At 56.5% G+C, this 22,014-nt stretch overlaps 1 protein-coding gene across 1 annotated transcript; it reads left to right on the forward strand.

The window, feature by feature from the left end:
* The first annotated feature begins 12,941 nt into the window (after window positions 1-12,941).
* On the forward strand, window positions 12,942-18,381 carry LOC120394838 (class I histocompatibility antigen, F10 alpha chain-like). The gene is made up of 5 exons (XM_039518998.1): window positions 12,942-13,263; window positions 16,328-16,603; window positions 17,046-17,162; window positions 17,477-17,497; window positions 18,042-18,381. The coding sequence occupies exons 1-5, from the start codon at window positions 13,068-13,070 to the stop codon at window positions 18,044-18,046; spliced, it is 615 nt and encodes a 204-aa protein (XP_039374932.1). The 5' UTR covers window positions 12,942-13,067; the 3' UTR covers window positions 18,047-18,381.
* The last annotated feature ends 3,633 nt before the right edge of the window (window positions 18,382-22,014 follow it).

Genomic DNA, 22,014 nt, shown 5'->3' on the forward strand with positions numbered 1-22,014 from the left:
CTAACAGACGTTTTGGAGCATGAGCTTTCGTGGGTGAATCCCCACTTCGTGCATCTGATGAAGTATTCATTGTATTCACCCATGAAAGCTCATGCTCCAGTACATCTGTTAGTCTATAAGGTGCCACAGGACTCTTTGCTACTGTTAGGATATAGGTTTCAGAGTAGCAGCCGTGTTTGTCTGCGTCTGCAAAAAGAACAGGAGTACTTGTGGCACCTTAGAGACTAACAAATTTATTTGTGCATAAGCTTTTGTGGGCTACAGTCCACTTCATCAGATGCAATGGTCCATTGCGTCCGATGAAGTGGGCTGTAGCCCACGAAGGCTTATGCTCAAATAAATTTGTTCGTCTCTAAGGTGCCACAAGTGCTCCTGTTCTTGTTAGGATATAGATATTCAGGCCTGTCTGCAAAGGCCTGTACTTTAAGAATTCAGGTGTATTCTTATCACGTAGCTAGTTGTAGAGGTATAAAAGAAAGAATTAGAATCACTGTCAGCCTGTATAGGGCCTTCTCTCAGTGTGACAGTGTAACGTCCTGTTCTTAGGCTAAGACCTTTGGGCTAAGCAGCAGAGGCAGCCATAAGCTGGGAAGTGTCTGGTCACATCCTCACATCCCAAACTAGTCACATTGAAATAAGGCGCCATTGGCTGTTAGGAATACAACCCTTCCCTGATATTCCTGTCACCTCCAGAGAAAGGGAAGAGCCTAGGAGATGTAAAAGGAAACTTCATTTGATGGCATCCTGTCTGGCAAGAACTCACTTATCAACAGCTGGGCTGTGAAGTCCTCATTTCAGTGTTGTTCTGTCACTGTAGTCCCCATTTCCCTATTGTTTGGCTGTATAATCTCTGTCTGGTTCTGTGATTGTTTCTGTCGCTGTATAACTAATTTTGTTGGGTGTAAACCAATGAAGGTGGTGGGATATAATTGGTTAAATACCCATGTTGCAGTGTGTTAGGATTGGTTAGTTAAATTTCAGTAGAACGATTGGTTAAGGTCTGGCTAAGCAGAACTCAGCTTTGACTGCAGACTATATAGAGAATCAGGAAGTAAGGGGGGAACAGGAATGGGGAATGGGGGTGGGAGAATTGGACTCATGTTTCACTAAGGGGGGGGAGTGGGAACATTGACGCAGGCGAGGCTCTGTGGCGTCAGAGCTGGGAAGGGGACGCTAAGGAAGGAAAATGAAATCAGTGCTTGCTGGCAGTTCACCCCAATAAACAGCAAATTGTTTGCACCTTCGGACTTCGCGTATTGTCGCTCTCTGTTCATGTGAGAAGGACCAGGGAAGTAAGCGAGTGAAGGAATAAGCCCCCTGTGACATTATTGATATAAATTGGGACCATATAGAACATGGGTTGCAACCAAGGTCCTGTAGTGGCACCAAATCTTAGGTAAAGGGGGTCATCTAAGGTGTCTAAGACCAGGCTATGGGTTGCTGGTTAGGATTATGCTGTCTGTGTGCATGTATCATTTTGTAATTGAAGTTATAAGTATTGGCTCTATACTGTCTGTACTTCAAATTTATGCTCTGCTTCTGGGTGATGTCCCAGACAAGTTGGTGTTAGCTCTGCCCAGCCTGCTTGATGGCCCATTAAGGACCATCAGCTACACAATTAACCCATGGAGAGAAGGCAGACACGCCTTGTAACTCAGCAAAGTGCAGGGACTTGCCCATGTGACTCCAGACTCCATTTTGCTGTAATTTTCCACAGTAAGAACAAAGAGATTCTTACACCTGAAAGCCTCCATTGTCTCAGATACCTACAGACCTATGGACTGCATCTATTTTTGGATACGAGGGCTTTCTGAGCCCAAAATTATGGGAATTAGGAGGTCTTTTATTTGCATAAAGGGGTCCTAAATCAGACCCCATTGGGTGATGCCAGTGACCTCAGAAAGAGACTGCCCCGTTCTGATTGGCCACGGGAGCCTGAGGTTGCCTTCACTCGTTAGGCCAGCTGGGCTGCCCTGGCTGCTGGTCTCTGGCCATGCCATGCCACCAGACCTGACAAAGTGCCCTGTGCCTCATTCACCCCTCGCTGGCCACCGAGGGGTAATATCCAGCAACGTGGGGCGTCGAAGATCTGACACCTACAAGCGAGTCACCGCTAGCTGGCCTACAAAGCCATCGACCTTAGCACACGTGGGCTGACAAGGCCCCCGGCTAATCACAGCCCAGCCGGCTGAATGGACCCCCGTGAGTCGCGCTGAAACACCCAGCAAAAGCGTCTGCCTCTCTGGGTGTTTTCTAGTTCTCATTAGCGAACGTGGACGCCTCTGGCTTAGCGTTCTGGGTGTGTGTGTGAGAGAGACCCACAGAATCTATATGAGCACAGCGCCTATAGAATAGCTGCTCCGATCCCGACACCAGCCCTAGGCCACGCAGCCTCGCTACTGGAAAGATCACACGCAGGTATTTCGGGGTTAGCACCTGCACATTTAACCCTGCGAAGTCCTGTTGTTTTCACTACGTTCGTCGTCTGGCGTTCAGCGTAACCGGGCGTATTGGAATGTGACTCTGTGTGGGGGGAAAGAGATCGACTGTTACCGAATCAGCCATAATCCAGGCAGGTGCCTTAATGGCACCGACAGCTCTGCTGCCGATGTTCACGTCCCAGGGAGCGATCGGACCCTCCCTCTGTCAGCTCTTGGGCTGGAACCAAAACGTCCAGCTTGGCCTTGGGGATGCGCTGTGCCTGCGGTGCTGCTAGCGACCCAGATCCGCCGCCTCCCGGAGTGCTACGTAGCCCTTAGCGGGGGCTGTTAATGCACGTGGGGTGGTTTAGTGAACCTGCCTGAGCACAGTAAGTAACTGGACGATTTCATGTTCTTCCATTTGTACATATCTTGTCTGAAGCTTTTGCTGGGCTATTGAGCTAATAAAACATAGACCCTGGAACGTGGGCGGCTCGGCTGTTTGTTCCCCAGACGTCAGGGCTCCGGAGGAGACTCAGAGCCCCTCCCCCGAGGGCTGGTCACTAGAACTGCCCCCGCGTCCCCCAGTGACGGGCACCAGACCTGGCAGTTGCCGGCTGTCGAGGGAAAGTTGACCTGTGCGATGGTCATTTATTTCCCTCAGCAACGTGGATCCAGAGCGTTGGGGACCCAGGGTGGTGGATACCAGCCGGTGAAGCCAAAGGCCGACCAGCCCCCCCGAATCAGTCTGTGCCCCTCACACCTCCAACCCCTCGGTTAGTCACTGGCCTGTGCCCTGAGCTAGGGGATTTATATCTGTTACATCTTTGAATCCCGGTGTACAGCTAGTTGTTCTGAGTGTGCCTGTGGCCTTCCAGTGGTTAGGGTGCCTGCCTGGGAGACCTGGCGCTGCCACACACTTCCTGGGTGACCCTAGCCTCTCTGGGCCTCAGTTTCCCCATCAGGATAATAGCCTTTCCCTGTTGCCAAGGGGGCACGAGGATAAAAGGATTGTGAGGTGCTCAGCTGCTGCAGCATTAGATAGAAATGTTCTGACTTGTTTGGTATCCTTAGCTCTTGCCTTTTATATCATGTGGCAGGGAGTTCCACAGGATAACCCATTATACAGGATCATTTTTTAGAATCCTATAATTGACTTTAATGATGAGATGGAATTTTTCAGAACTCCGGGCACCACGTTTCATGGCTGCAGAGTTCTCTAGACAGGAAAGCCTGGTGTTCTTCTGCAAGGCCAGGTGCCAAGGTACCAGGCTAGATGCGCCCATTGGTCTGATCTGGATCCTGGGCTGGACGGGCCCATGGGGGTCTGTCCAGTGTTGCTAACAAAGCCACCCCCAGCCTGGGCACAAGGGGCCTCCCCTGCCTGGCGTTACAGCACCCACTCACCTCATCACAGATGGTGATCAAGCCTCCAGCCAATCAGTGACCTCCGCTCTTCCAGCTGCCACAGCCGCTGCCCCTGGTTGGAGGATTCCCCGTGACTGAGTGGGACCGACTGAGGCTGTCTGGCTGGGGCTGCAGCATGAGGAAATCAGGACTTTCTCCCACAGCGTGTCTGACGCGGGGACCCTCCCTGCACCGGGGGGTCTATGGCCTTTGGCAGAGCGCCGGGTCAGCGCCCATGGATGCTGTCTGCTCCCAGCGTTGTCCTGCTGCAGGGAGGCAGGTGGCTGCTGGTTGGTGACTGAGTCCTGTGCAGGGGGCACACGGGGACGCTGGCCGGTCAGGTGCCAGGATTAGCTGTGCACACAGCTCACGTCACGCCCTGCAGGGAGCCGTACCTGGCACACGGCTGCTCCCTGCTCCGGTCAGGCCTCGGTCCTGGCACTGCCTGGGTGTGCAGTGAGCAGAGTGCACAGGCTGTTTGCAGGGGCTGCCGGCTGGCTCGCCCGCTGCTTCCCCGAGGCCAGAGGGTGAGACCCCTCCCCAGGGCAGGAACCATGAGCCGCCGCCTGGGTGTCGCCCTGGGGGTCTGTTGGTGCCTCCTGGGGGCAGCGGCTGCTGGGGGTGAGTACGGGAGGGGCTGAGGCACGGGGACCCAGGGCCCAGCTGCACCATGTGCCCTGGTGTCTGCAGGGGGCAGTGAGGCGGAAGGGCGGCTGTGAGCCCCAGGGGCCTTAGGGCTGGCTCTGGTTCACGCGCCCCGGGAGGGTCGAGGTGTCACCCAAAGCCAGGGGCCCTTTTGAGAAGTGTGGCCTGGGTACGAGCCCCCCTGCTGTGTCAGGCCCAGCCCCAGGGCCGTCCAGAGGATTCAGGGGGCCTGGGGCAAAGCAATTTCGGGGGCCCCTTCCATAAAAAAAAGTTGCAATCCTATAGAATACTGTATTCTCGTGGGGGTGCCAGTGGGGCCTGGGGCAAATTGCCCCACTTGCCGCCCCCGGGCGGCCCTGCCCAGCCCAGCCTGGGGCTGGGGGTTCAGAGGGGCTGGAGAATTCTCCCGCCAGCAATAACAGCTGCACTTCTCTGCCGAGATTCACGGGGCTGCTGGGAGTGGGCACAGCCCATGGGCAGGCGCTGGACGTAAGCAGCAGAGTTTTACAGTGAGGGGAATTAACCGCTGGAACATCTGCCCCAGGGCCGTGGGGGATTCTCCATCCCTGGCAGTTTGTGAACCAGGACTGGCTGCTTGTCTGTAAGATCTGCTCCAGGAATTATGTAGGGGCAGTTCTCTGGCCTGGTGTCGTACGGGGCAGACTGGTGATCCCAGGGCCCAGCTGCCGTGGGATCTAGGGAACGTCCTCGGGGAGATGTGGGTTCATCCCTGGCTCTGCCGTCGGCTGCCTCGGGCAGTGGTGTGCAAACTGCTCCAGTCGTGTTTCCCCCCCCTCCACCATTCACGGAATGTGTCGCGCCCGCCCCCCCATTACTGGTAATCGGCATTAACCCGTCTATCGGCGCTGCTGCTGGCGGCGGCGCTGCCCTGAGAGCTGGGCGGCTGGGGAGCAGCGGCTGCTGCCCGGGGCGTTCGTGTTGGTTGCCGCGCAGGATAATTTTTAATTTCTTTTTCCGCCCCACAACACCTGCTCTATTTTTGTCTCACTTCCACTATTATGGCAGCAGGTCCTGGGGGACCCACAGGATCCAGTTTCTTTGTGCCCCAGTGAGGCAGGGCAGAGGTTCGTCAGCTGGGGTGTGCGGAATGTATTCGGGGTGCGGGGGAGAAGCTGAGAATTTTTAGGGAAAACCAGCGCACTGCGCACATTGTACCCCCACCGCTGAATAACTAGCACCGCTGATTCCGCCTGACAGAGCCGCTCCGCAGGTGGCGCTGTGCATTGTCTGTTACAGCTGTCCCCCTGCTTCCCCCCCCCTTCCTTTCTGTTTGTGCTAACTGGCCGCCCCCCCAGCCACTGAACTGACCAAAGTCACAGCCTGGCCCTGCTCATGGGGATGGCTTGTGCAGACTGACTGGAGCCATCACTCTGCTCAGGGAGGGGGCGTCTTGCTCCTTTGTCTAGCTTCTTTGTTCAGACCCGGCTCTGTGTAGGGGGCTCTGCCCAGGAATGCAAGACCTAAAGTGGCCAAATAGCTGAGTGTATGAGTCATACCTGTGGCTCAGAACGTGCCCAGGCATGTTCTGTGCTCACCTGCAGCCTTCTCTCCTCCCCTGTATTAAGGGGAACCAATCAGAGTTACTGGCAGGAAACTGCCTAAGTTTGCCTTTAAAACCAGACATTTTCTGATCAGACCTCGGAGAAGGTCCTTGCTTTGCCACCTGGTCTGATCAGCTAAGGGTCTTTGGGGGCCCCTCTCCCCGCTCTTGTTTGTTTTTGAGCGTACCCCCGTTTTAAACTCCCCTCCCACGAACAACAAATTTTGCCTGGAGATCTCCTGATTATTGTAAGCGAATCGAGTCCTCTCTGCGTCCTCTGATGCTGAAACTGCTGTTCCTGCTGCTGCTTTGGGGATTGGTAAGAACTCCCTCTGGCAAACTCCCCCTGTCCTAGCTGCTGGCCTTGTTTCCCCAGCAGACAGACCCAAGCTAACTCCGTGGTCTGTGTTCTGTAACTGCTCTGCTTCCAGCTCCGCAGCGCCTTTGCTGCTAGAAATAAACCTGTGCCGCTGCTAAGCTGTGCCTCCCTGGACTCTATCCTGGGCAGCCTACTTGCAGTCGTCCCACTGCTGCAGCCACCACCTTAACCCCCCGCCCCCCTTGGAGCTGTATCCTGGACACACACCACTCTGCCATCTGGAACTACCCCTAGTATAAGCTGCACCCATTAGGTTAGGTTTAGCCTTTAGTCTAGATAAATTGTAATTTCATTTTGCATAGCTGTGGTTAAGTTAGGTTTAGCATTGTACTCTGTAAGTTAGGCTTAGAGAATTGTTGTATTGTGTTTTGTTACTTGCTAATTTGTGTAGTCTTGGTTAAGTTAAATCATAGATAAAGACCTTGCTGTGTTCTGTATAATTGTTTCCCCCGTTCTCCCCGTGCCCCCCCCCCGGGCCTTCCCAGTCTCTCTGCTGTTTAAACTTACAGCCTGTCTGTTCTCTGTGTCTCCCTGACTTGTTGCAGTCTCTTTGCTGCTTAAATTTGCAGCCTGTCTGCTCTCTGTGTCTCCCTGAGTTTAAATCTCCCGCCGCAGCGCTAGCATAAAACTCCATTGGTTACCCTTTTTCTCTCTGACACACCTCACATTTTACATTTACACCACTGTCATGGGCGCCGACTTATATGGGCTCCTGGGGCTTTAGCCCCAGGAATATTTAGAGTCAGGGGCTCTGCTCCACCAATAGTTGGAGCTAGGTTTCGCCCCTTTTAAATACCAGCCGCGGCAGGGAGTCAGAGGGCTCTGCGCTGCCCGCAGCCGCGGGGAGCCCAGAGCCCTTTAAATCCCAGCCGCGGCCAGGAATCAGAAGGCTCTGGGCTGCCTGCAAGCGCGGGGAGCCCAGAGCCCTTTAAATCCCAGCCGCGGCCGGGAATCAGAGGGCTCTGGGCTGCCTGCAACTGCGGAGAGCCCAGAGCCCTTTAAATCCCAGCCGCGGCGGGGAGTCAGAGGGCTCTGGGCTGCCTGCAACCGCGGGGAGCCCAGAGCCTTTTAAATCCCAGCCGTGGCCGGGAGTCAGAGGGCTCTGGGCTGCCTGCAACTGCGGAGAGCCCAGAGCCTTTTAAATCCCAGCCGCGGCTGGGAGTCAGAGGGCTCTGGGCTGCCTGCAACCGCGGGGAGCCCAGAGCCCTTTAAATCCCAGCCGCGGCCGGGAGTCAGAGGGCTCTGGGCTGCCTGCAAGTGCGGGGAGCGCAGAGCCCTTTAAATCCCAGCCGCGGCCGGGAATCAGAGGGCTCTGGGCTGCCTGCAAGCGCGGGGAGCCGAGAGCCCTTTAAATCCCAGCCGCGACCGGGAATCAGAGGGCTCTGGGCTGCCTGCAAGCGCAGGGAGCCCAGAGCCTTTTAAATCCCAGCCGCGGCCGGGAATCAGAGGGCTCTGGGCTGCCTGCAAGCGCAGGGAGCCCAGAGCCTTTTAAATCCCAGCCGCGGCCGGGAGTCAGAGGGCTCTGGGCTGCCTGCAACTGCGGGGACCCCAGAGCCCTTTAAATCCCAGCCGCGGCGGGGAGTCAGAGGGCTCTGGGCTGCCCGGAACCGCGGGGAACCCAGAGCCCTTTAAATCCCAGCCGCGGCCGGGAATCAGAGGGCTCTGGGCTGCCTGCAAGCGCGGGGAGCCCAGAGCCTTTTAAATCCCAGCCGCGGCCGGGAGTCAGAGGGCTCTGGGCTGCCTGCAAGTGCGGGGAGCCGAGAGCCCTTTAAATCCCAGCCGCAGCCGGGAGTCAGAGGGCTCTGGGCTGCCTGCAAGCGCGGGGAGCCCAGAGCCTTTTAAATCCCAGCCGCGGCCGGGAGTCAGAGGGCTCTGGGCTGCCTGCAAGCGCGGGGAGCCCAGAGCCCTTTAAATCCCAGCCGCGGCCGGGAATCAGAGGGCTCTGCACTGCCCCAGGGGCAGGGAGCCCAGAGCCCTTTGAATCCCAGCCGGGGAGGTGGCTGGGATTTAAAGGGCTCAGGGCTCCCCGCAGCTGCCAGCAGCCCAGAGCCCTTTGAATCCCAGCCCCTGGCCACTGTTGGCCCCCTCCCCAGACCCCTGCCCCCACTGCCGCCCAGGACCCCCACCCCCTATAAAAGCACCACGGGTCCTTGTCCCACGAGTACCCCCTCCTGAGACCCCTGCCCCTTGGGACCCCATCCCCTATCTAAACCTCCCTTCTCCTTGTCCCCAACTGCCCCTCCTGAGACCCCACCCAACTGCCCCCAGAACCCCTCTACCTGTCCCCTGATAAACCTCCTGGACTCCCATGCCTATCCAATTGCTGCCTGTCCCCTGACTGCCCCTCCAAACCTCTGCCCCATCCAACCCCCCCTGCTACTTGTCCCTTGACTGCCCCCCGGAACTCCCTACTCCTTCTCCAACCCCCAAACCGCTTACTGTGCCACTCAGACCAGCGTGTCTGGCTCCGTGCAGCTCCAGACAGTTGCTGCCATGCTCCCCCATGGAGCCCACAGCCCTCTTCCACCCCCAACACCTGCCTTCCAGATTTGAACACCTCAAAATTCAGGTGTGCTCAAGCTCGGTTTGGGCAGCTTTTACTTCATTTCTCCCAAATCAGTTTCCCCTGCAAGGTGCCAACTGAAGGTGTTGGAGAACAGAGAGATCGGGTGGCCTCCTATGCCTGGAAAAGAGACAAAGGCTGGAGGAGGGAGTGTCAGTGCCTGTGCGGACTTCTGGGAAGTGCACGGTGTGGAAGGGGATGCTGTGATGCTTTGGAACAACTCCATACAAAGCCAGTCAGGACTCTGGGGGAGCCTCCTCTCTCGGAGCAGACTGTCTCCAGGGCAAGAAGCTTACACCTTCCTGGGTCTGACCTCGGAGCATTCAGCCCTTCCACACCATGCACTTTCCACAGTGAGTCCGCCCAGGCAGGTCCTGGGGCAACCAGAGGTCGCTGCACCCCAACTCCGCAGTCAGATGTGACTCTCAGCCAGACAGTAAAACAGAAGGTTTATTAGATGACGGGAACACAGTTTAAACAGAGCTTGTAGGTACAGAAAACAGAACCCCTCTGTCAGGTCCATCTTGGGGGGTGGGGAGCCCAGAACCAAGTTCTGGGTCTCTCCCCATTTCCCCAGCCAGCTCCAAACTGACACTCCCTCCTCTGGCCTCTGTGTCTCTTCCGGACAAGGAGGCCACCTGATCTTTGTCCCCAACACCTTCAGTTGGCATCTTGCAGGGGAAACTGAGGCACCCATACAGTATTCAGAGAAAATATTAAGGACATTCCCATTTCATCACAACAGGTGCAACAAAATATAATACTGTATATTGAAGTAGGCAAGTGCTGCTTCTGACTTTCCACTTTTAATTGACCTTTGTAATCTTGTGGCACTGATGCATTGTAGCTTCATTTTATATCGGCTTACAGGGCGGGAGCCAGGGCCGGCTCCAGACCCCAGCGCGCCAAGCAGGCGCGTGGGGCAGCATTGTCCTGGCAGGGCGGCATCTGGCTACGGCAGACCTTCCGCAGTCATGCCAGCGGGAGGTCCACAGGAGCCCCGGGAGGAGCGGACCTGCCGCAGGCATGACTGCGGCGGGTGCGCTGGTCCCGCGGCTCGGACGGAGCTCCCGCAGGTATGACTGCGGATGCTCCACCGGAGCCGCGGGACCACGGGACCATCCGCAGGCACTTCTGCCCCGGCCGTGGGACCGGGGAAGGGCGGCGCAAGCGGCGCAGCATGCCGCCCTGCTTGGGGCGGTGGAATTTCTAGAGCCGCCCCTGGCGGGAGCGGGGGGCACCACCATTTTGGGCCCCACCAAAAATTATACAAACCTGCCGCCTATGACCACTGTAACACATTTTTACCTAGAGTTGTTGGTTATTTAACACATTTTACCCATAACTGTTAGTTGGTTATATGCTGCTGTGACACACCCTTTACACAGAAATTGTTAGCTACCTGTTACATTTATACTTCAGTGTTAATTGGTTACCAACTGTATTGCACCCCACTGTATTGTACCCCACTATTGAAACCCCCTATACTCTTTACTAAAAGAAACCCCTCCCCAATTGTCTACCTTGACACCCCCCATACCCCTCACTATTGAATTTTCCCTGTTTTTGCATTTTCTTAATAAAGTTTATTTTGCACCCCACCAGTGCAGTAGTTGTCCCCCAAGATCCCCTACCTGCTGGCAGGGTCATGCATTAGACTCGAGATGCCATGGTGCAGTTTGATGGGTTTCTGTTAAGCTTGCAGGGCCTTACGCAGGCGTTACTATCGGTACGTTAACCCGGTTGCTCCGAGGCGGGGTGCACGGTTAGTTGTAAGCATGGCCCACAACCGCAGGTTTGCTATTGCTCTTATTACACTGGCTCATTCGCTCATTTGTGCAACAACAGCAAAACCATCTCAAGTGAAGCACAAAGAGGCTGAAACAGATTCAAGCGAGGCACCGTCACCGCATATATCGATGTGTGTACTAGTGTGTGTGAAACTGCTACAGACACAAAGAAGTGGGGAGCGAGCATATAAGCTTGAGAACGACTGGCCTAGGGGTGCCGAGGACGTCACTCACACCACGGTCTGCAGCGTCTGCAGCCCTGACCACGTTCAGCTTAAAAATTGAGAGATTTTTAAAGAAAAATACATTTGTGGCTTTCTCTTTCTTTCTTTCTTTCTTTCTTTCTTTCTTTCTTTCTTTTTTGCCTGGTTTCTGGGCCTTTCAGTCTCTCTCACTTGAAGTTTTCAAACTTTTCTTCACAAACCCCAGGGCTAGGAACCTGCTTGTTAAAATCAAAGAGGAGAGTCTCCTTCTCACAGACCCACAGGACTCCGGGAGCTGGGGCTTTCAGAACAGACCCCAAACAGTGTGAGACTGGAGGTTTGCTAAGAGATCTGCCCCAGTTCAACCAGCAGTGAATGCCGGGCAGGGCTCTGGCCTGGGCCAGGCAGGGCTCAGATTAGATGGGCCCGTCTGGCCTTGGGAGCTAGGACATTGTGAGAATTGACGGCTGGTCTCCCACGTGCAGGAGGCTGTGGGGGTGGGGACTGACCCCCGAGGTGCTGGAGTCTGTCCCCCCCTGGCACCCGCTAGCAGAGCCTCCCTGGGGTGCTGCCAGGTGAATGGTCTTCGCCTGCAGCTCTGGGGAGAAACCTCCCAGACCCAGTTCTGCTGGGATACTGCCAGCAAGATCCCGCCCCACATTCTGATTGGCCGGCTGGGCTTGTGATTGGCAACACTTGGGAAAGTGAAAGTGATGGGGTGGGGGTGCTGCAGATTCCCAGGGGCTGGAGCTGGGGGGTTTGTTCATCTCCAGACTGGGGGAAACCCCTGACCCAGCACAAGAGCCATGGCCCTGGGTGTCGCCCTGGGGCTGTGCTGGGGGGTGCTGGGGGCAGCAGCAGCAGACGGTGAGTAGAGCCGGGGCGAAGGGGGTCAGGCACTAGCAGCATCTGGGGGGGTTTGGGGGGAGGCAGACAAGGGAAAATCAGCTGGAAACATGGTGGGGGGGGGGATGACCTGCCAGCGCGAACTTTCTGCAGGGCCTGTTGCCAAGGGCTCTGCTCCTTAACCCTCCAGCCTCTCGGCTCCGTTCTCCTCCACGGGCCTGAGCCCCCCACAACCCCCCATCCTTCTCTGGGGGCCTCCCAGAAATCCCCAACCCCCAGCCCAAGATCCCCCCCTGACCCATAGGGGTAAGTTGGAGCAGAGGGGGACCGGCCCAGCGACCCTCGCGGGCAGTGGTGTCGTGGGAAAAACAGCAGTGGGTCACCTAACCTCAGCGAAACTCCATGTCACCAATGGGAAATGGGTGAGCTCCGGTTACCCCTGGTACCCCGGCTCTGGCAGTGCTGTGCGATAGCCCAGTGTGGGGGGGAATGGAGGGGCACCGGCTCAGCTAAGGTGGAAACAAAAGTTGGGGTTACACCAACAAATTGACCTGCTGTCATGGGTTGGATTTTCTTACCATAATCAGCATTTCCTTGTAGCTGAGTGAGCCAAAACTGGGGTGAAAATCAGTTAAAACTCACTTCTGTAAAAAGTCAGTGTAAACTCACTTCCGGGAATTTTTTTGTAAAAATCAGTAAAAACTGACACCGAAGGGCCTTGCACACCCACACCCACACCGCCCCAGCTGTACGGACATCACACGCACATGCCCCACACGCACACCGCAGACAGCCACACGGGTCACAAACACCCCAGGTTCCGCTGTAGGCAGGTGGCATATCCACCCCTCCCATCCTCAGGGCATTTCGCCATGGGGGGCAGTTCTTTATCGGGCAGTTAACCCCCCCCCCCGGTCAATGTCTGACTCCCACCCCCCCCCCAAACAAGCCACCGGCTTTCAGAGGCTCAGGCTGAGAGATCGTCCTACCTGATTCCCCCTCAGCTCTGTGCAGTCTGAGTTACTGGCAGATCCCAGCTCGTCCCTTGCCCAGGATGGGGCTGAGGGCAGGGGGACGTGGCTGGGGCTGGGAGGTCTCTGCTGGTCCCCACTGGGCAGCCCTGGTGTCCCCTGAGCAGGGGACAAAGCCGCTTGTTAACTCAGCCTCGCTCCTGTCTTGTTGCTTTAGGGCGCCACAGCCTGGCCGTGCTAGTCACAGCCGTCATCAACGAAGACGGGACCCATCACTTCATCATGGTCGCCCGGCTGGATGACGTTCAGATCGCGAACTACAGCAGTGACACGCGAGAGGTCAGAGCCACCCACGAGTGGGCAGAACAGGCCCTGGGCGCTGAGTATCTCCAGGAAAAGACCCAGGAGTTCTGGACATATGAGGAGGATTCTAAAGGAGGTATCAGGAGGTGGATGCAGCTGCACAACCAGACGGACGGTGAGTGCTGAGAGTCGTTGTTATTAATGGACACGCGAGAGCAGCCTGCTCAGAATCACTCCCACTGGGGATCGGGGCCTCGCTGTGCCAGGTGCTGCCCAAACCAGAGCTGGCTGGAACATGGAGTTTTCTTCCCACAGAAAATGTGTTATTCCCAGAAGTGGTTTCATTCCCGATTGGAAGGAAAGTCGGAAATGGGAGGTTTCTATGGGAAGGAAACTTTTCAGAAATTCCATCTCAGGAGAATCCCAGGCAGGGGACCCGGCAGCCCTAGGATCTTCCCTTTCAATTTCCCCAACAGAAATTCAATGTTTTCTGGCAAAACCAAAACTTTTTCACGAAAAATAACAATTCTGCAGAAACAGCCTGTCCCTAGGCTAACAGAACGTCAGGAACCATTAGGAAAGGGACAGAAAATAAGAGAGAAAATATCATAAAGCCTCTATATAAATCCATGGTGCACCCACACCTTGAATACTGCGTGCAGGTCTGGTCACCCCTTCTCCAAAAGGGCAGAATAGAACTGGGAAGGGTTAAAACCCTCTAACCCCAGCCACCTACAGCCACATTTCCCGGATCTCAGTGCCCTGGTGTCACCGTCCGGCCGAGCCCCCTCTGACCCCCACCTTTCCCTGATTTTAATGCAGGGTCTGAGCTCTCTCCCTCCTCCACAGGGATTCACACGGAGCAGGTTCACGTGGGCTGTGCCCTGAGTGGCCAGACCCCCGTGGACCCGAGGTTCCAGTACGCCTACGACGGGGGGGACTTAATGAGGTTTGATGCCCAGACGGGGACGTGGGTTGCGGACGTGCAGCCGGCTGTCCCCGTGAAGCAGCGCTGGGAGACGTTGGCCAAGACCTGGACTCAGTATGTCCAGTGGCTCTTGCAGTCCGAGTGCCTGGAGACCCTGCGGCGCCTGGTGCAGCAGGGGAGAGCGGTGCTGGAGCGGCAGGGTGAGTGAGCAGCAGGGATCTGTCATGTGTTGGGGCGACGGGGCACAGTGACTCCAATGGGACGTGGGCATGTCCAGAGGGGCGGTGTGACCTAGTGCAGCACTTCTCAACCTCTCTGATACCAGGGACCGGCTTGCTGCCTTCCTGGACCGCCAGGGACCGCGTGAGAGAGCAAACGGAACAATGGGTCCTGGGTATTTCTCATTCAGCAATAACTGAATGGATGCAGTGATGGCAAATGCAAGTACAGAAAAAGCCCTTTACATTTTACATATTAATATTCTGTGTCAGGGAAATCCAGGCAACGAGGCTGCCAGGGACCAGGCGTGGGCCACGGACCGATGTGACGAAGTGGGACTGTTCTTAATGTTTCCTCTGAATACTGTGTGGGTGCCTCAGTTTCCCCAATGCATTTCTTAAGTCTCCAGTGTGTATAAATGGCCGACACTCTGTATCCTGGCAACAAATGGTCAGGGCCCTTCCCCCGCTGCAAGGAAATAGCTAAAGGTGAACAAAGAGATCAGGTGACCTCCTGGCCTGGGAAAGAGACAAAGGCCAGAGAGGAGGGGCTGGAGGGGGTTGCAGTTGGGAGCTGGCTGGGGACGGGAAGTGAGGGCAGACAGGGTTGTCTGTCTCGCTGGGCCCCAGAATGGACCCGGCCGAGGGGTCCCGTTCTCTGTACCTACAAGCTCTGTTTTAGACCCTGTTCCTGTCATCGAATAAACCTCTGTGTCACTGGCTGGCTGAGTCACGACTGACTGCGCAGTGGGGGGGCAGGACCCTGTGGCCCCCCCAGGACCCCGCCTGGGTGGACTCGCTGGGGGAAGCGCACGGAGGGGCAGAGGATGCTGAATGCTCCAAGGAGAGACCCAGGAGGTGAAGCCGTGGGAGCTTCTTGCCCTGCAGACAGGCTGCTCCGAGGGAGTGGAGGCTCCCCAGAGTCCTGCCTGGCTCAGTGGGGAGCAGCTCCAGAGCAGCGCCCAGGGACTCTGTGACAACCAGTCACTGAGAAACACTGGCCTATGGATAGTGCACTGGGCTGGGACTCAGGACACCTCAGTTCTAGTCCCAGCTCTGTCACTGGCCTGCAAGGTGACCTCGGGCCAGTCACTCCCACACTCCGTGCCTCAGTTTCCCCATCTGTGAAATGGGGATAATGACAATGACGTCCTTTGTAAAGCACTTGAGAATGACCGATGACAAGTGCTAGCTGAGAGCTGTGGGTTGTTATTAGTGCAGATGGGTTGTTAGATGATTCTGGCTGCCTGGGCATCTCCATTCTGCAGGGCCTTTCCTGTTAGCTTCCAGCTGCCTCAGACTTCCCTTTTCGGGCTGAAACATCCCAGCTCTGGGCTTAGGGTGACCAGATCCAGATGTCCTGATTTTATAGGAACAGTCCCGATATCTGGGGCTTTTTCTTATATAGGATCCTATTACCCCCAATCCCCTGTCCTGACTTTTCACACTTCCCTATCTGGGTTGGGAGTTGGGGGTTTTTTTTGGCATGTTTAGTGTGGAAAAGGCCCAGCCCCTTGTGAGTATGAAAGAGGAGGGGGTGGGGGAGGGGGATGCATGTTGTCTCTATACAAAGAAAAATTTGTTTTGGCCAACGCTGGCACCGCAGCTGCCGAGGGCAAAGACATAGGCAGGGACTCGGGGCTGCATGACAAAGGGATTTAAGCGCCTGACGATGCAGACAGGGGCCAGCTGGGATTTCCGAACGGAGGCGCCTGGCTCCCCATGAAATCATTGGGGTTAGGCACCAAAGGGCGTTGGGAAATCTGACCCTGAGCCCCTGAATCGCACACGCGTGTTTGGGTGGCCCAGTGACAGCCTGCCGGGACGTAGCCGTGTTACAGCGCGGGATCGCGCGCAGCGAAGGAGAGCCGGGCCCAGGCCTGTTCTGGTAACTACCCAGTTCAGCTACCACCAATGTGATCAGAGGATTTACACCGTATTAATTAGCTTCATTTACAAATCAGTGTAAACAGGTGCAGATCAGGTCTCACACACACTTGAGTAATCCACACAATGTGGAGCCTTTGTCTTCTGTCTGTTACATGGTCCCAGCCCCTGGCATGTGGCTCACATGCGTGGTGTCTCCCTTCCAGTGCCTCCCGAGGTCTCGGTTTCCTGCAGAGACACCCCCGACAGCTCCATCATCCTCTCCTGCCGCGCCAGGGGCTTTCACCCACGTCCCATCCATGTCTCCTGGGTGCGGGACGGAGAAGACATCCTGGCGGAGATGGACTCCAGCGGGATCCTGCCCAACGCCGACGGCACCTACTACACGCAGTCGTCCCTAGAGATCTCCCTGCAGCAGGACGGGCACCGCTACGCCTGCCGGGTGGAGCACAGCAGCCTGGGGGAGCCCACGCTCGTCTGGGGTAAGGGGGGGTGAATGGCAGGGCACAGCCCCATGGGAATTACAGAGATGGGGTGAGGCTGGGCCACAGGAAGGTCAATATCCCTGCCCATTGTCAGTGTGAACTGGTCTAGCTCTGGGTATTCGTGTGACCCACAGAAATGGCCGATCCCTCAGTGAATCTCATTAAGTTTTTGGCCGTGGTGGCATCCAGTGACAGTGAGTTCCACAGGCTGATGTCGTTACGAGGGAAGGGCCTGGTTGCTGTGTGGCGTGTGTGTCTGGCAGTACCTGGCAGAGCACCCGCCCTCTGGCCCCATCCCCGTCACCCTCCCGGTTCAGCCTTTCCCCTCCCCTGGGGCCAGGTCTCTGCAGACACCCTTGGGGAGACGTTCAAGGCAAAGGCCTGTGGCTGCCCCAGCGGCTGCTCCCCTCGGTGACCTGGGCCCTTCTCCATCCCACAGCCCCTGGGAAGAAGGGCCCCCTGCCCCCTGGGGTCCTGGCCGCCATCGTCCTGGCCGTGCTGGTTCTGGCTGGAGCCGTAGGGGCCGGCGTCGTCCTGTGGAGGGGAAAATCAGCAGGTGAGAGCCGGTCCCCGCGGAGCCGGGATGTGGGGAGGTCTGGGGAGTGGGGCAGCCCAGCCAGCCTGAGGGGGAATGGCTCCTCCCACTGCCCCCCCAAGGAGAGCTGGGGCAGGGCCATGGGGCAGGGCTGATGACTGTAACCCGGCCCTGCTGGGGGCAGAGTGGGCTCTGTCATTGCTGTCGGGGGCACTGGGGTGGGGCTGGCCTGGGCTAGGTGTAGCTGGGGTCACGGGGAGCCCTGAGTCTGGGTATGGGGGGTTGGGGTTGCCCTGCTCCCCTGCACTGACCCTCATTCTCTGCTTGTGTTTCAGGCCCCTACGCTCTGGCAGCCAGTGAGTAAATCTTGGGTACGGGGCCCAGATGCCCCAGTGCATTATGGGTGCGTGGGGGGGTCCCCGTCAGGGGAGAAGGGAGCCCAGCAGTGACTGGAGATGGGCCCCAATCGCTGGTTACTCTGTGCCTGACAATTCCTCGGCCTGTGGGAATCTGCGAGGCCGTCCCCAGCCGTCGCCCTTCCCCGGCTCCCCGGGATTATCTGACACGCGCTGCCTTTGCCAAACCCAGGGAACCCCAAAGGGCCGGAACAGCATCCACAGGTCACCCCGAGAGCAGAGCTCAGCCAGTGTCCCAGCATGCACTGGGGCCCCTTAGCCTGGCTCTGGGGCCGGGATGTAGGCCGGTACCTGGAGCTGCGTAGGGGTGTTACGCTCTCTCCATTGTCCCACTCTCAGGACTGGGGGTTTCTGTGCAGAGCGCAGTTTGGGGTCCATAGGTGACACTGTCGGGGAAGCCCAGAGCTGAATTCCCATCCCCCTACCCTAGCTGGGACCCCCACAGCTAAAGCCGCCTCAGAACGATTTTCTTCTCTCTCCACAGCATAGATCAGAGAAGATTCTGCCTCCAGCTCTTCATGGGGGCAGACACCCGGAGCGTGGGACGGGACCCCAGCGTCGGGGGAGCCCTGCCCAGCTGTTGACCCTGCTGTCTCCGTGATCTCTGTCCACTGACTCCCTTCTGCTCTGGGGGAGATTCTGGCGTGGCTGTTAGAGCAGTTTTCTCCTGTGGTGTTGGGTCTTAAGCTGTTGTATTGCAGGGTTTGCATCTCTCCTGCAGCTTGTTCATTCCAAGTCACCGGTCACTGGGCCCTTCTCCGGCCAGGGCCAGGGGCGGCTCCAGGCACTAGCATGCCAAGCGCATGCTTGAGGTGGCAAGCCACTGGGGGCGCTCTGCCGGTCGCTGTGAGGGCAGGAGGCAGGCTGCCTTTGGCGGCACGCCTGCGGAGGGTCCGCTGGTCCCGCGGCTTCGGTGGACCTTCCGCAGGCGTGAATGCCTAGAGCTGCCCCTGGCCAGGGCTTCACCTCAGCTGCCCTCCCAAGGGTCTGACACAATCCTGTCTCCCGTCTCTGACAGTGCCGGTCACGGGGCAGTTCCCCTTTTCCAGTCGCAGGAGCCGGCAGAGTCAGACGAGCAGGCAGAGGCTGGGGCAAGTGGGGGATTATGGGATCCCACTCCCCCCTGTGGGGCAGATGGGCCGGCCTGGCAAACTGACCCCCAGCTTGTGACTGGCAGGAGGACGCGTCTCTGTGCTCTGAGACGTCCGGATTATGTGGGTCAAACTCCCTCACTCACCCACCCCAAGCTGCTCAGAGCTGAGCCGCTGAGGGTACGTCTACACTACAAGACTATTTCGAATCAACTTAATTCGAATTTGTGGAATCGACCTTATGAAGTCGAAGTTGTGTATCCACACTAAATACACTAGTTCGACTGTGTGAGTCCACAGTAACGGGGCCAGTGTCGACTTTGGAAGCGGTGCACTGTGGGAAGCTATCCCACAGTTCCCGCACTCCCCGCTGCCCATTGGAATTCTGGGATTTCCCCCCCAATGCATGCTGGGGGGGGGAAATGTGTCGAGGGTGGCTTTGGGTAACTGTCATCATTGAACCGTCAATCACGCCCTCCCTCCCTCCCTGAAAGCGCCTGCGGGCAATCTGTTCATGCACTTTTCTGCTCACTGACAGCGCCGGCGCCACAGCACTTTGAGCACGGATCCGCTGCAGTTATGGCCGTTGTCAACTCCTCGCACCTTATCGTCCACCTCTTCCACAGTCAGCTGCTGAGAAATAGGGCTACTTTTCAATGGTGCTGCGAGCACTGGTGGACCATGGGGGACGTTTTACCAACATCAACGTCGGGTGGCCAGGCAAAGTTCATGACGCGCGTGTTTTCAGGAACTCTGGTCTGTTTAGACACCTGCAGGAAGGTAGTTTCTTCCCGGACCACAAAATAAGTCTTGGGGATGTGCAGATGCCTATAGTGATCGTCGGGGACCCAGCCTACCCGCTAATGCCCTGGCTCGTGAAGCTCTGTGCAGGCGCCTTGCACAGCGACAAGGAACTCTTCAAGTACCAGCGAGCAGCGTGACCTGTGACTGTTCAGTTTCTTTACAGAGAAGCTGAACCTGCCCCTGTTTCTTTACCAAGTGACTGTTGACTAGCATCTGCAGTTACATACCCCGCCCACCCCGCTTCCCCCACTTCCAACACACGTTTAAAAATAAAAGACATGTTCCAGTGTAACTTTACAAAGGTTTCTTTATTGATGACTTTGCGTTACAGGGTTGAAACTGGGACATGGACTGTGCTGGGTAGGGTGTGCGGTGATGTAAAGACCGCCTGTAAACTCGAGGAATGACAGGCTCCTGCTCCCAGAGCGGTCTGCAGTACCGGACTGGATGTTTCAACAGAGCCTGCCATCCCTCCTTTTTGGGACTCTGTGTGCGGGGGCTATGTGGCCTTTTGGTGGGGGAGGACGGATACAGATTCCTCTGCTGCGTGGCTCTGTGGTCCAGGACAGGGACCGTTGCATGAGATCTGTAACCCCCTTCCCCCGCTACAAAGTCACGTACCCCCCCACCCACACAGAACCTGCAAACCACCTCCCATACCGACCAGGGTGCGTACTGACTGCAGTGTGTGTGTGACCTGCTGCTGATCCTGCCCCCGTGTCTGTACCCTGGTAAAGATGATTGTCCTGTCACATTACCAACCCCCTTCCCCCCCTTCAAACACAGTCTCCTCTAAAAGAACATGACGGAAACAGTAATTAACAGAAAAGTATTTTTTATTATCAACTAGACAGTTAGGGGATGAAACTGGGATGGGGGCTTGGGTGAGGCGGGAAGGAAAGGACTTCTCAAAATTTAGGGTATGAGAGCTTTTGGGTACTTGAGCACTCTGCTGGGGTGCAGTGACAGTTTACACGGCCTCTGGCGCCCCTCCTTCTGGTTATTTTGGGTGAGGGGGGTATGGGACTTTGTGGCGGGGGAGGGCGGTTGCAGATACACGGCAGGGGGGCTCTGTCCTCCTGCCTGAGGTCCTGCAGAACATGCACAAGGCGCAGGAGCATGTCCGTTTGCTCCCTCATTAGTCCAAGCAGCGTTTGAGTCGCCTGCTTGTCTTCCTCACGCCACCTCTCCTCCCGTTCGCTGTGTGAGCGCTGGTACGGAGAGAGGGTCTCCCTCCACTGGCTCTGCTGGGCCGCCTCGTCTCAGGAGCACCCCATAAGTTCAGCGAACATCTCGTCCCGTGTCTCTTTCTTTCGCCGCCTAATCTTTGCCAGCCTCTGTGAGGGGGATGCTGTGGCAGGTCTGGAGACAGTCGAAGCTGTGTGATGGGAAAAAGGGAGTGAATTCCTTGCAAAGATAAATGTTTGCAAACAATGAACACAGTCTAGTCTGTCTCTGTGAATTCTGGGTTGAGATCCCAGTGCCTGATGGGGCAAAAACCATTTTCGCGGGTGGTTCTGGGTAAATGTCGTCAGTCATCCCTTCCTCCGGGAAAGCTACAGCAGACAATCATTTCAAGCCCGTTTTCCCTGGATTGCCCTGGCAGACGCCACAGCGTGGAAACCACGGAGCCTGTTTTGCCTTTTGTGCCTGTCACCGTATGTGTACTAGATGCCGCTGACAGAGGCGGTCCAGCAGCGCTACACAGCAGCATGCTTTTGCATGACAGCAGAGATGGTTACCAGCCATACTGCACCATCTACCAATCCATAAATTGGTAATAAGATGGGCATGGCTACCAGTCCTTTTGCAGTGCACCATTTGCTGCTGTCATAAGTGCCCCTGACTGCTCTTAGCCAGGGGCGCAAAAGCCAAAATTGGGAATGACTCGCTGAGTCAATCCCTCCTTTTTGGTATCTACAAATAGAATCAGTCCTGCCTAGAATATGGGCAAGTGTACTAGAGAACCAGTGTATCAGAGAACCAGAGAGCACAGCTGCTCTGTGTCAGATCCTGCAGAAATTATGAGCTGTATGCTATTCACAGGGGGTGTTCCTGCAACAACCCCACCTGTTGATTCCATTCTTCCCCAGCCTTCCTGGGCTACCATACCATTGTCCCCCCACTTGTGTGATGAAGTAATAAAGAATGCAGGAATAAGACACAGTGACTTGTTAGTGAGAAATGAGTGGAAGGCAGCCTCCAGCTGCTATGATAGTCCAGATAGGACATTAAGGAGTGTGGAGGAGAGAAGCCCAGCATCCTGCTGCTAGTCCAGGGGCAATTGAATCTTTTCTTTACACATGAAGGGTGGGGGCTGATGAAGCTCAGCCCCCTGTTGCTATGATGAGGACGGTTACCAGCCATACTGCACCATCTACCATGAAAAATTAGGTTCACCTGACACTGGGGGACCTGACAGATGGTAGTCGGCATGGTTACCAGTCCTTTTGCACTGCCCCATGTGCCAATAGGCTGATGATGAGGACAGATACCAGCCATATTGTACCATCAGCCATCCATAGCGTGGGGGGAGCAAGGATGTTGGTGTTGAGTGCTGCA

The sequence above is a fragment of the Mauremys reevesii genome, unplaced genomic scaffold (assembly GCF_016161935.1).
Source record: "Mauremys reevesii isolate NIE-2019 unplaced genomic scaffold, ASM1616193v1 Contig8, whole genome shotgun sequence".
Lineage (NCBI taxonomy): Eukaryota > Metazoa > Chordata > Testudines > Geoemydidae > Mauremys > Mauremys reevesii.